This window comes from the organism of the source record quoted next, unplaced genomic scaffold, assembly GCF_019419815.1.
Source record: "Pyrus x bretschneideri cultivar Hongxiangsu unplaced genomic scaffold, Pyrus_bretschneideri_v1 Contig1, whole genome shotgun sequence".
Taxonomy (NCBI): domain Eukaryota; kingdom Viridiplantae; phylum Streptophyta; class Magnoliopsida; order Rosales; family Rosaceae; genus Pyrus; species Pyrus x bretschneideri.
This window is the reverse complement of record NW_025999390.1, coordinates 3,807,716-3,820,509: the sequence shown is the minus strand read 5'-3', so window position 1 is coordinate 3,820,509 and position 12,794 is coordinate 3,807,716. Positions and strand designations below refer to the sequence as shown.

Below are 12,794 nucleotides of genomic sequence, written 5' to 3'. Positions count from 1 at the left end.
AAAACAACTTATGAAAATTTTGTAGGTGATTTAAATTGTATTTTTTACTTTTAAAGTGATTATTTTTTTTTGTTTTGTTGTGATAAAATCCTTTCTTTTTATCGTGATGTTTGACAAGATTTTGGATTTGGTTTCTTATTCTGGTTATAGTTTTATAAAAGTTACAATATATATTAGGATTTTATTTCCTGTTCATTTGTATTAGGTTTATGATTTTTATGATTTTCTGATTATACAAGTTTAGGAATATTTTGGAACCAGTATGGTTTCTTTCTATGTTTTATTATTTAAATTCATATCCGAATTTTAGGTAAAATCAACTAGGTGAGTCAACTCTCGGTGTCAATAACTGAATAACCCTTGGATTAAGGTGATAATGCGTTATGCTCACGTTCAAACTACAGTGTCGGTGGATTCTTCCCAAACTTAGGGACTTAGCTATAGGAACAAAACACAAGGCAGTCCCCTCCACCACTCCAAATTTGGATATGCAGATCGCAGAAAATATGTCAAAATTCTGAAATTACAAACAAGAATCTTCCAAAAAGAGGCATTATATGTGTTGAAATTGTCACCAAAGTGTTCGTGACAGATTTGCCGTTCTGATGTCTGATCAATCAAAAGAGTGGGGATATTTCAGCATCACATCTTCTTCAAACCACAGTGCTTGGGTTGAGACCATATAACCAAGATTTTTATGTACTTTGGGAATGATTGGTTAGGAAAGTATTGGTCACATCGCTTAACGAACAACATTGGCACATTGCGGTGTAAAAAATGGATTTGGATCCTTTCCTAAGTCAATGGAGAGGATTCTTCTGATCAAGCATTGTGGGCCGTTGGATTTTTATCCAACGACTACAAATAGATGATCTCTTTAAAATTATAATAATTATAACCGTTGGATGAAAATCCAACGGCCCACAATGCTTGGTCAGAAGGATCATCTCCATTGACTCAGGAGAGGATCCAAATCTGTAAAGAATGGACTTAAATTCTAAAAACTGTATGAAATGAAACTTTCAGGCTAGCTAGCCCAGGAGTATTCAAAATTGAGCCTTCATGGACGAAGAGAAGTGAATTGTCATGATGAGAACAGATGTATTTAATTACTTGTTTAAATGTACAATTACACATGTTTCTCTTGTTTATTAAATTAGTGATCAGGTATTGAGAGAGATCGTCACATAATTATAAACAATCGGTGACATTCAAAAATATTTCATTGAAGTCGACTAAACTATTTAATAATGACGTGATGAAAGAGACATGCACATAATTGTATTAAGAAATATAAACATGATTGTGTATAACCGATGACATAAAAAATCTCTCTTTAGACTATGCAAGACTGTCTAGTGACACCTATTATTCACGCACACATACATCAATTTCTAGCCTAGAAAGTGAAAACATTGATTTTGGAGTACTGCTGCACCGGGGCTTGTTTTCCTGGTAATATTGAAGTACCTCCAAGACACTTCAGTAACCTAGCTAACCTAATTATTATTTGTTCCAGTCAGCAAGTAAGAAATCTTCTAATTGCTGCAGCAACTGTATCGCAAAGCAATTCTGCCATGCATTTGTTTGGATATCAAGGAAAGATTCTCTGTCTAGCATGCGCGCGCATGCACATACGTACCCAACACACACCACGAAAGTTAACTTTTTTAGGGTTTGGTTTATAACAAAACATATCTTCCCATGATAGAGAAATCAAAATTTTAATTCAAATTTGTAAATCAAATGATGCGTCAATAATAAAAAAATAAACACGTTAATCAATATTTAAATAATAATACAATCATCAATAAACATATCATTTAGTTTACAAATTTAATTTAAAAAATTTAATCTCACTAGTATTTCCTTTAAAAAAATGTTTTTGAGACTTTGATCGATCTCTTTCTATCAAATAATTAGCTTTAGGTAGCTAGCTAGCTAGTAATGAAAATGATGAAACGCACTCGACGCTCATCATTATCTTCCTCCTTTCTTTAACATATTCGCAGCCTCCTCCTTATATTCCTATCTATTATATATATCGAGATTTTCATTACTAATTTACACTAAAATATGCTTAATTTGTTTTTTTTAACATTTTCAAGCATAGTGGAGAATGGGAATGCCCCTAGTTATAAATTATTTTGTCAATCAAATATCATGCTGCAAGCACCTATCAACCATGTAACAAATTTTCGTTGAACGAATAAAGTCTCTAAAAACATTTTTTGGTTACAATTGCAATTTACAAAACTACCCTTCACACATACACACACATACTGAATAAGTGTTGCACACATATGAACCAACATCTCATCCCAGTCGCCACACATCAAATTATTCAATGCGTCTTTGATATTCTCTTCGAGCATAGCTACTATGCCTAAAAGAGAATTGGGTTTTAGGCATTGGGCATGGTAGGTTGCGAGGACATCTTCTTCGGCTTTGTCTTCTTGGATCTCTCACTGGGATGAAGTCTCTTTTTGTGAAAAGAATTGTTATTGACATTCCAAAAATTTTATTTTGCACTCTAAACTTTCTATAATTAGAAAGAAAAATACACTCGTGAAAAGTGTAGAATGAGATTTTTGAAGTACTAATAACAATTCCCTTTATGAACTCAAGTACTAATTAACGTTCTATATGTCAACCAGTTTTTGCCTTCTTGGTCTACAATACTCGAATTTCAATTCTTTAAAATGTCATAAATTCAAATTCACCGTCCCCTCTATTGATGATCCAAGAAAAAGGTATTAGACAATATACTCACCTTATTTTTTTCCTTAATTAGTACTAGTAGCCATTTAGCTTGTAACTAACTAACACTTTTGGTGTTTAACTTATTAATGAAGGAAGATCACATCATATATACGCTTGGTATGATGCATTCATAGATTAATCATAAATCATAATTGATGTTTAAGTCTTATTAATTTTTGTATTTTTGCACTAGTTGTAGACGGCCCAACAGGGCAGAAGGGACAGTAATGCGAACCAAATTGCAATATCACATTCGTAATTCTATAATTCTTGGAGGGCATATATTGGAATTTCAACTTGTAATCATTCACAAGCCTAAAGAAGGTCCCTCGAGAAAATGCTTAAAGCCTATAGCCTTCTCAACATCCCTCACATTGTGGCTGGCTACCAAAACTTAATTCCATTTCCAACTCCATGGCCACCACATGCTCGAGCTTCTTCAGTTTCCGGTCAAGTAGTTCATCCGTCGAGCCCAAACTCCGGTCCTCGTCGAGCGGCTCATCACACGGCTGTAGCAAGGTTGATGGGGTGGCTATGTGGCTAATGCACAGTGTCAGTTATGCTTTCTTTGCATCTTTAGAAAGGTGCTCTTGCATCCGTATCACCACTCAAGAAGACGGCGATGATTGTAACGACCTGCCGTTGATTTTGAACGATGGGAATTTCCGGCATGAGGTTGTTGATCACTCCACCACCAGCCGGAGAAGAACAGGCAAAGGAAAGAAGGGTACGTACTAGTAGTACTGGACTAGCACCACGTCGACCGATTGAGAACTAAGTTGTATGTTAATTTATATATGTAACAAGCAAATGAAATGCTCTCTATCTCTTCCCTTTTGATAAGTGAAATCAGTTTTTGTGGTTTCTTTAATTTGCAGTTGGGAAAGTTTGCTGGTTATGGTTTTGGATTAAGGACTGGAAATTAATGATGATAATCATATGTTAATTAATTACTGGTTTTGAATAAATATCTGCATATATGTGATCAAATTTTGGATTGTTATCTTTTACTTAGTCATGGAATATGCTGATTTTTGTTCACATAGCCTGCAGCTGCCAAGATTCAAGCCTGCAGGAACCTTGAAATTATCGTTTATTTTAAATGATTTTAAGGATTTCCTAATTATGATTTAAAATTCATGCCAGAATGAAATGTAGAAGAAAAGCAAAGCAGCAAAAGCCACTTTAACCATATATTCAAAGATTTAGCTCTTTTTCTCCATGATTTTGCAATATGCTGTCATTTCATATAATCATCATCACGTTTCATTGCCCAAAGTTTAGTTTACCTTTTTTGCTCTCTTTTCCCCTCAACAATGTACAATCAAGACCAGGGAATCCAAAGCATGGAAGATTTATAACCATCTTTGAAATTTGTTACTCTGCTTCGAATATCTTACACATCAAAATTTTAATCGTTAAAATTTTAGTCAAAGATTTAATAAACTAAGATCTAATCTAATGTAAGGTATACCATACCTTTTCCTTAAAAGACCTATTTCTCTATAGCTATCTTACGCTTGCTCTCTTAAGCCACATTTTTTTATCTTCCCAAATGACTCTCAAATCCATAGCCTTTGCTTCAGTTTCTTTCCCCCTCTTCTAGTAACCGACATGTTATCCTTCCTCTCCTATCGTCCCTTCTCTGTCAAAACACCAGGCTGCCACCTATGCTTCTGCTTTCGATTGACAAGTATAATCTGAAACTTATATTAACCACCTATTGTGAGAGCGATTTATCGCTTATTAAGTGGAAAGTGTGCAAAGTCGTTTTCCTTGATTTCGGTTTGGGTCTTCGTACCGCCTCCTTCTGTTGTACTGTTTACATGGTTGTTGGTTTCAGTTTGGCCACAGTGGTGTTGCTATGTAATGTTGGTTGTCGTTGTCTGCTCTGGCCTCTTTTAATTGGAAACTTACATACCAAATTATTACCAATCCAAATTTTTAAGCTCTTAGGTTTCTCTCTACGTAACATTTTCTTCTATCAATGATGTTTATGTCGAAAAAAACAAAGACAATGACCCAATTTCTTTCTTACGGTGAAGGGTCATGTCTAACAACATCATTAGTGTCGCTTATTGGTTTTTTAAGTGCCAAGTTGATAATCTCCAATCCATTTTACTCTTCTTTTTTGGTGGCACCATCTAAAGCACTATAGCTAAAAAGAGATTTTTTATGTTTAGGTTGCTTTAACTGTATAGATTCTCAGATGTTACGGCTTGCAAATTTTTTGTATAACTATCAAATCTATTCGCTTACATATAAATTTTTGAGTGCCACGAATTTTAATTTTTTTGTATTACTATCAAATCTTTTTACTTAAATCAGATATATTCATACCCAAACAAAGATCAGGCCACTAAATTACATAAAATACACTCAAACAAAATATTTTCTATTCAAACACTGTATATTTCCGCCCTAATTTGCAACTAGACAATACAACCAAAATGGTTTCGGCTGCGCATGAGTTGTTTGCTTTCGACTTTTTCCCATGGAAAGTCTGTCAAACAGCGGCTCCCTCCGGTCAAAAAACAGAAGCATTTAATTCTAAGGTTTGATTGATGAGCTGAATAGGTGGTTGTGCGGCAACACAAAAGCTGAGCCCATGTAACGGAATTAGTAACGGATCTTATATGAGATTTTAAATGTCTGAGAGAAGATCGTATGTAACTGACCTAAGAACTTGCATGTAAATTGAGAGGACTCGTAAAAGGTTTAAGCGATAGAATTATGATATTTTTATCTTTTAAGGGATAAAATTATGAATTTAAGTATGAGGAATACAATATGGTTATAATAACAAGAAAACTCTCACTTTAATAGGTAAGAACAATGAACAATTTACCCAAACAAAATATGGACAAAATGACATTTTACATGTTTTAAATGAATTCAAACCCACGTCGTGGGTGGTTTATTATTCTTCCTTTGTTTTTTAGTTTATTTTAAATAAAAAACATGAAATTAGAACTAAACATAAATAATTTTTTTTTAAAAGGCTAATTGTTAGACGAGTGACGGAAAGCTAGTAACAAGAAAACCATGGCAAGTAGGGCTAGGTTCAAAAAATCAAAAACTGAAAAAAATCAAACCGAAATTGAAAAAAATTGAACCAAACTAATAAAATCAAATCAAACCGAACTGAAATTGGTTGTTGGGTTTTGATTTTGGTGGTCTGGAAACCGAACCAAACCAAACCGAATATATATTAATTATAAAGGGAATTGTTATTAGTACTTCAAAAATCTCATTTTACACTCTAAACTTTCTATATTATGAAAAAATACATTTGTGAGGAGTGTAAAATAAAATTTTTGAAATGCTACTAATACTTTCTATTATAAAAATCATATACAAATAGTCAAGGTCCACAATAATCATCATGCCAGTGGTCCACAATAATCATCATGTCAGTGGTCACTGACTAATGCATGGAGCCTTTTACAAGTCTCTCATGATAAGGTCTGTATAGAAAGTTATCAGGTAAGCAACAAGACAGTTTATTTTATGTCATAAATATTGAAAGAATTCCCCTGGAACCGAGTGACGTAAATCGTCCATGAACAGAGAGATTTGTTGTAATCAGAGTATTCTATTTCTATCTACTATTGCAGTCTTGCAGGTGTTGGGTAGTAGTGCTTAATTGTGGTTTTCTATATGAAACTTGCATGTTTTCTACATGAATCTATGGACATAAGATTTAAAGGATCGGTGTGTCCGGTGACTGTATTGTTTAAAAAAAAAAATTGAAACTGAATTGAAATCGAACTGGAAAAAATCAAACCAAAAAAAAAAAAAAAAAAAAAATTGAACTGAACCTAACCAAACAGAATATTCGATTTGATTTCGATTTTGACAAAAAACCGAATCGATTGAAACCGAACCCATCCTAATGGCAAGAATATTATCGGTGTTGGGTCACTAAACCCTTATAAAAAAGTCTTACTGGATAGGAACTTTCTGGCCCAAAGTTAATCAGGTCCAAAATAAATGTAGGGAAAAATTGTAAAATAAAAACTAAACGCCGTTGCCGGGGATCGAACCCGGGTCACCCGCGTGACAGGCGGGAATACTTACCACTATACTACAACGACTTGTTGATAGTACGCCACGTCAAATTATATAAAACAAGTTTAAACTACGGGAAACTTGAAATTACTCCAAAATCCTAAGTGACGCGAGTCGTCCCTGTCAGACTGTCTGGTGGAAAAATTACAGAGAGCGGCAGCAGGTCACCGAGTGAACTTGCCATAACTCGTGACCTTCATAACCACTACCTCTTACCTTCCTTCTACCAATTTCTTCAATTATCCCTCAGAAAACCAAAACAATACTACCAATGGAAATGCTCGGTCATGGAGAAGAAACCCCCTCCAGGTAAACCCACGTCTTCAATTTTGCTATTTTCTGTTTGTTTCTCGGGAAAATTGGTTGAGTTAAATTTCCCTGAGCTAAATTTTTGTTCTTGTTCTTCTGGGTAGATTTGAATTGCTGAGTATGGTGAAGAAGCACTCGAGCTTGTTGGGGAAAACAGTGATAGTCGCGGACGAGGACGACACTTCCGATGTCGAATTGGACCACAGATTCTGGCACGATATGTTGGATTTGTACTTCGTACGCGGTAAAGATTCCAGAGGACGTCAGGACGATGATCTCGTCTTCTTCGTCAGAAAATTGGTACCTTTTTATTTATACGTTTCTATTTTTGCTTAAATTATAAAAAAAGTTAATAGCTTCATTTGTTGAATCAATGCATTTTTTTGGGGGCAGAGCTCTTATGGGTATGGATTTAATGACGGCAAGGAAGGTGTTTCTCCGTACTTTGTACGCAGGTGGGCACATAAGGTATAGAAATGGGTTTCGAAATCGCCTTTTCGGGTTTTTGTTTTGTCGAAGTTTTAAGAGATTCTTGATGTAATGTAGCTCATAAGTGTGTTTACTTTTGTCAAACAGTTGGATGACTTGATTGGGGAAAGTAATGTGGATGTGGATTGGAGGCGTTCGTTTTACTTGAACTTGATTGCTCACACTTCATTTACTGTAACAGTGGCTATTTGCATGGTAACTTGCGCTCGTCTTCCGTGTGCATAATGTTTCGGTTCTTTAAGCTTCACACATCGGTTTTTCTTTTTATCAAGCGTGTTTCCGTGTTGTTAGTTAAGTATTGGAGATAGAGTTGATTCAGTTCAGATGTGTTTGAATCTAGTGATCAGGATTGTTCATTTGTCGCAGCACTGTCTTGTTATGTTTTATGTGATTGGAGTTTCTCTGGGTCAACTTTTCATTACCCTGGTTCAGTTATCCCAAAGTCTTAGAAAAAATGGACCAATGATTTTACTTATGTTCTGTAGATTTCTAGTTGAATATTCTTAAATGCTTTTAATTTTTTACCGGAGCTTTGCAATGATAGAAGTTTAATTACGTGTTGGTTTTCAGTCATCAGGACCTTCGGAATCATCAAGCTGACCAAGGTATACCATTGTCTCCAATATACAAGGTACACACAACCTAAAATTTTTGTGTTGACGCATGTCTTACAATCTTTTCTTTTTTTTTTCTTTCTGTATTTTATTACTGGAAAAATTGCAATACACGCCTACTGTGCATATCTCTGGTTGAAGTCTATGTTTTCCATACGACTTGTGGCACCTCTGCAGGTTGTAAAAACTGTGTATGCATCTCCGAGCCGTGTCAATTTTCAGTTGGACTCGGAAAAGGCAAGTTTGGGTACTTTCTGATAAACGTGATATCACTGGACCATGTCGTTGCTTTCACTGAATTCTAACACTATCAATGACATTTATCTAGGAAGTGGAGACAACACCTGCTTATCCGGATATTTGTTTTGCAATCGATGACTTTGACTCCACTTTTGATGCCGTGGTAAAAGACCTATTGTGTGATGAGATCATTTACAAACGACCTTCCATTGTTATTTTCATAATGTTCTTGCCACAACAGTTAAATGTGTAATCATGCTTTTTATCGTCACTTTTCTGTTATTAGTCAGTTTGAAGAACCTGCTCGCTTTGTGAGACATGATTTTCGCTCTTTTTTTTTTTCAATTCACATCTTTTGGACTTAACCAACTTTTTGGGCTAGTCTTTCAGTTTGCTTCCTGGCATATCTACAATTTACAATGCTGTAAGAAATGATTTTATGTTGTTCCAGGTCTTGACTGAAACAGACAATTGCTACTGCGTAATTCTCAATGCACACGATGGGGCAGCATTTCCTAGGGTAAAGGAGTCTGATGAATGCAGTTCTGGTGATAGTTCCTCTTTGAGGATTGAGACAAATTCTGCAAAGACGAAAAATACTAAGGTTTCTTTCTAAATCTCTGTTTCACATGCCAGAACTACTATTAGAGATGAGGTATAAGTGAATGTCTCACGCATGTTGTTACTTCAAGGAATACTCTGTAAACACTCTGATTTTCTGGTGTTGTGATTGCAGCTGACTCTTTTTTCAGGATTCGTCAGCTATCAAATGGTCCGAGATGCATATGATGGTAAGATTTCCTAAAGATAATAACTTATGTTGCTGTTTGCTTTTGGTTTTCAGTGAAAATCCCTTGAAATGGATTTATATTTGTTCATTGTACCATTAGATACGGTTTCCATTTTCCCTTCAACGGATTTATGGCTTTGTATGTTTTCTGGTTTAAGTTGGAAGAAGTATAAAGTTTCTTTGACCGGTTATACACTCAGAGTTTTTGAAATGTGTTGACTTTAGATGTGATGTGCAAAAGTATTGCTCATTTGGATAAACTTGCTAAATTCACGCTCTTTCATTTAGACCTAATTTTTTATCGACTTTCATTTGTAAATCCGTTTGATTCAAAATTAGTCCATTCGGACCGTGTTCTACCCAAACAACCACTATATAGTTTGAAAAATGCATTTAATATTTCTGGCAACACCATTTATTTGTCTCTCAGCAGCCTACAAGGGGATTTGATTGCATCATATCGGGTTAGTCACTCATCTCTGTCTCTCTCTCACAGCCGGCAAGTCACGATTTGGGAATCTGCTTGGTCATTCCCCTGGCAAAACAGACAAACTATACATGAAAGGTCCCGGAGGACGTGGGGAAGTTGAAATAGCTGTTTCCGGTGTTGCAGGTAAGGAGTTTTTACTCTATAATTTAGTGACGGTATAAAGTTTTCCACTTAATTTTTTGTTTGATGTTCTAGAGGAAATGTTGCTCTGAAGCGTAAAACTATTATGACCTTTATGGGATAAAAGAAATTAAACTTAATTGGCACGATTGGGTGGATGTGTACTTTTTCTCTAAATTTTGTCCATTCACAATAGTTTAGATGGAGATTGATTATCATGTGGCCCGCACTTAATTACAAATTTGAAGGGTCTAAAGAAAATTATTGGGACAGAGGTTAGAAGATGTGACTATGGGACAGAGGTCCAGAGCCGAAGGGGTAGAGGAAGACCTAGGAAAACTTTGGAAGAGACTCTAAGATAAGACTTAGAGTACTTGGATCTAACGGAGGACATGACACATAACCGAGCACAATGGCGTTCTAGCATTCATATAGCCGACCCCACTTAGTGGGAAAAGGCTTTGTTGTTGTTGTAAAGAAAATTATTCCTTACAAAATAGGATGAGTTGCTGAGCTAATTTTCTTCTCTATGCTAGTAGGAAATTCATATGAATATGATTTACCATTATCTTTCTTTCAAAGATCATCTAGCTTCATGTGAGGTTGTTGCTCCTGCGTGCTTTTGTGATGAAGGTGCTATTATCAAATAATTGATCCTATGATGTAAAGGTTTGTGTCAAATACTGAAAGTAGATGTTATGTTATCAGATCAAAGCCAACAAGATCTGGGTCCTTTTTCACCTGTTATATCCAAGACAGGATTTGGGATTGGCTCCATTGTTCGCAAAGCAGCTTCTGTTGCATCTGTGGCTGCGAAGAATGCCTATGCAGCTGCTTCTTCTACCCATAGTTTTGATGATGAGATGGTACCTCTCAAATGTTGCTTGATGTCCATTTCATTACCCTGGGAACAGATTGCATATGATCTTCTCTTTAAGGTGAGTTGGTTAATTGTAACCTGTGGAAATAAGTATTTGATCACTCCTTCCACACTTTGAAGTGTACTAAAATTTAGTTCTCTCGTTTGTGAAACGCAGGGTACTCCTCCAGTGACATTGTAAGCATCATTTATACTTCTCACTGGCAACGAATATCATAGACGAGTCTATACACTGGCAACAGGAAAACATGAGACAAGCAGAGATGTTCCATCGACTGCTATAAACGTAAAAATGGTAAATCAATTGTACGTGGAGTCTCATCTTGCTGTTCGTGTACACATCTGGTGGTGCTGGCTAAGGGCCGTTTGTAAATTGTATTGTAAAACATTTCTTTTCTTCTTTACAAAACAAAAGCAGCATCTTCACTATCAATGTACTTTTCCAGGTTCAGTGAACAATAAGCTCTAGCTATATAATATTTATTGGAGAGTGGAAGCACTTTTTATACACAATTTCGTTAATGGCTAGAGTTTGATTTGTGATCATGAGCTAGTATGGTCCTAGCACCATAGGGGATTTCGACTTTGTAGCTTTTAAGGTTCTATTCTTTTAGGCCGGTTTAGATGGGGGATTTTAACGTAGCCGCCAGCCGGTTCTAAATACTGCAATATTCTTCGGCAATAACATACTCGTTTTGAACAATGGCGGATCCATAAATCTATCTTCCTGGTGAGATCAAACTCATGCGCCACTTTGTCCAGTTGCCCTTAGCTCCCGACACTTTTCGACAATGGCGGATACATACATTTATCTTCCAAGGCAAAATGAAGCTCACATGCCACTTTGTCTAATCAAGGCACTTCCGTAGCCTCTTGAGACATTTTGTTAAACATTTTGCTCTCATGACAATATACTCGCAACCAGCGTCAAAAGAACATTCGACAGTTTATGCACTGGCCCTATTGTCGATCCGTTAGTGTTCTTGCGTATCATATCAAAACGTATTAGGATAGCCAAAATGGGGATTTATAATGTATTGTTTTCATCGGGCAATATATACACTGGTCCTATAAAAATGTTATCCAAAGAGACTTGTAAGATAAGCCTTTGAAGCTAGCCAAAATGGTGAGTGGATAGAGAAATGAAATTAGCTAGCCTAACTAGGTCAGGTTCGATTCCTTCCAATGTAACCGAAAAAGGAATATATTAAATAGAGCGGTTTCATCTCTTTAGCTTTCTCATCAATCTGGTTAACTTTAGACCATATTATGTACGAAATATATTACAATAAAACGAAAGACAAACCAGACCAGAATTTTATATTAAACACTGTTATAAAAAAATGGAGGGAATCGATTAGGTTTCAAAACTGTGCAGCAGCACAGCACATGAACCCTACTTTGGATTTACCAAATTTGATGCGGCACACTAAAAGGGAGACAAAAACCTGATCAGTAATTAAGCGTTAAGAATTAATATTTCATTAGATTGTATTTTTACAGGTTAATTAATGCTTCAAACGCAGAAGAGAACGTGTGCATGTTAGCATCCACTTATATTTTGGTCTGGATTTACTAATGAGAGCCAAACCCTTTTACAAAACGTCCAACTGAGAAAACGTCCAGGAATGCTAACTAAGAAAACTGCCTTGATTCCTTTGCACGAAATCTTAATTTGTATGCGAGTATTTTATTCGAAACGCCATGTTCTAGGAACAAAAGAATAATATGACAAACGAGGTATGCTTTTTCTGGTACAGGGGGTAATATTAATGGAAAATGAGGAATTTGAACACAGAACTTGCTATTAACTACTGGAGCTCAACTCTTTTCAAACGAAATATTCTCAAAAGGCTTACTAATGCATCTCACATGGGCATTATATATGGTGAGCTGAGGATTATATATATATGCACTGGTTATTATTTGGATATGACGTTAAAGAACGATCATGTTGAGAAAACCTATCTCTATACTTAATTTAGTTTTCTTTATTTGATCACATTTATTGACACAATTGATTGATTT

General features: G+C 35.7%; 1 protein-coding gene and 1 non-coding gene across 2 annotated transcripts; one reads left to right on the top strand and one right to left on the bottom strand.

The window, feature by feature from the left end:
* Nucleotides 1-6,788: 6,788 nt before the first annotated feature.
* Nucleotides 6,789-6,860, bottom strand: TRNAD-GUC. The gene has a single exon. It is a non-coding gene; the product is annotated as a tRNA-Asp (tRNA).
* Nucleotides 6,861-6,950: 90 nt separating this feature from the next.
* On the top strand, nucleotides 6,951-11,279 carry LOC103951405 (uncharacterized protein KIAA0930 homolog). Its single transcript, XM_048580066.1, has 12 exons — nucleotides 6,951-7,143; nucleotides 7,248-7,443; nucleotides 7,537-7,611; nucleotides 7,720-7,823; nucleotides 8,200-8,263; nucleotides 8,424-8,483; nucleotides 8,575-8,649; nucleotides 8,938-9,090; nucleotides 9,223-9,277; nucleotides 9,773-9,889; nucleotides 10,595-10,824; nucleotides 10,924-11,279. Exons 1-12 carry the CDS (start codon nucleotides 7,106-7,108, stop codon nucleotides 10,945-10,947), a joined length of 1,191 nt encoding a protein of 396 aa, XP_048436023.1. The 5' UTR covers nucleotides 6,951-7,105; the 3' UTR covers nucleotides 10,948-11,279.
* Nucleotides 11,280-12,794: the final 1,515 nt, after the last annotated feature.

What these genes read in the sequence shown, in the direction of transcription:
- LOC103951405 (XM_048580066.1), top strand. Translation starts at nt 7,106, where the DNA reads ATGGAAATGCTCGGTCATGGAGAAGAAACCCCCTCCAG. An exon ending in GGAGAAGAAACCCCCTCCAG is followed by an intron (nt 7,144 to 7,247) that starts GTAAACCCACGT and finishes TCTTCTGGGTAG; the next exon opens with ATTTGAATTGCTGAGTATGG. An exon ending in TACGCAGGTGGGCACATAAG is followed by an intron (nt 7,612 to 7,719) that starts GTATAGAAATGG and finishes TTTGTCAAACAG; the next exon opens with TTGGATGACTTGATTGGGGA.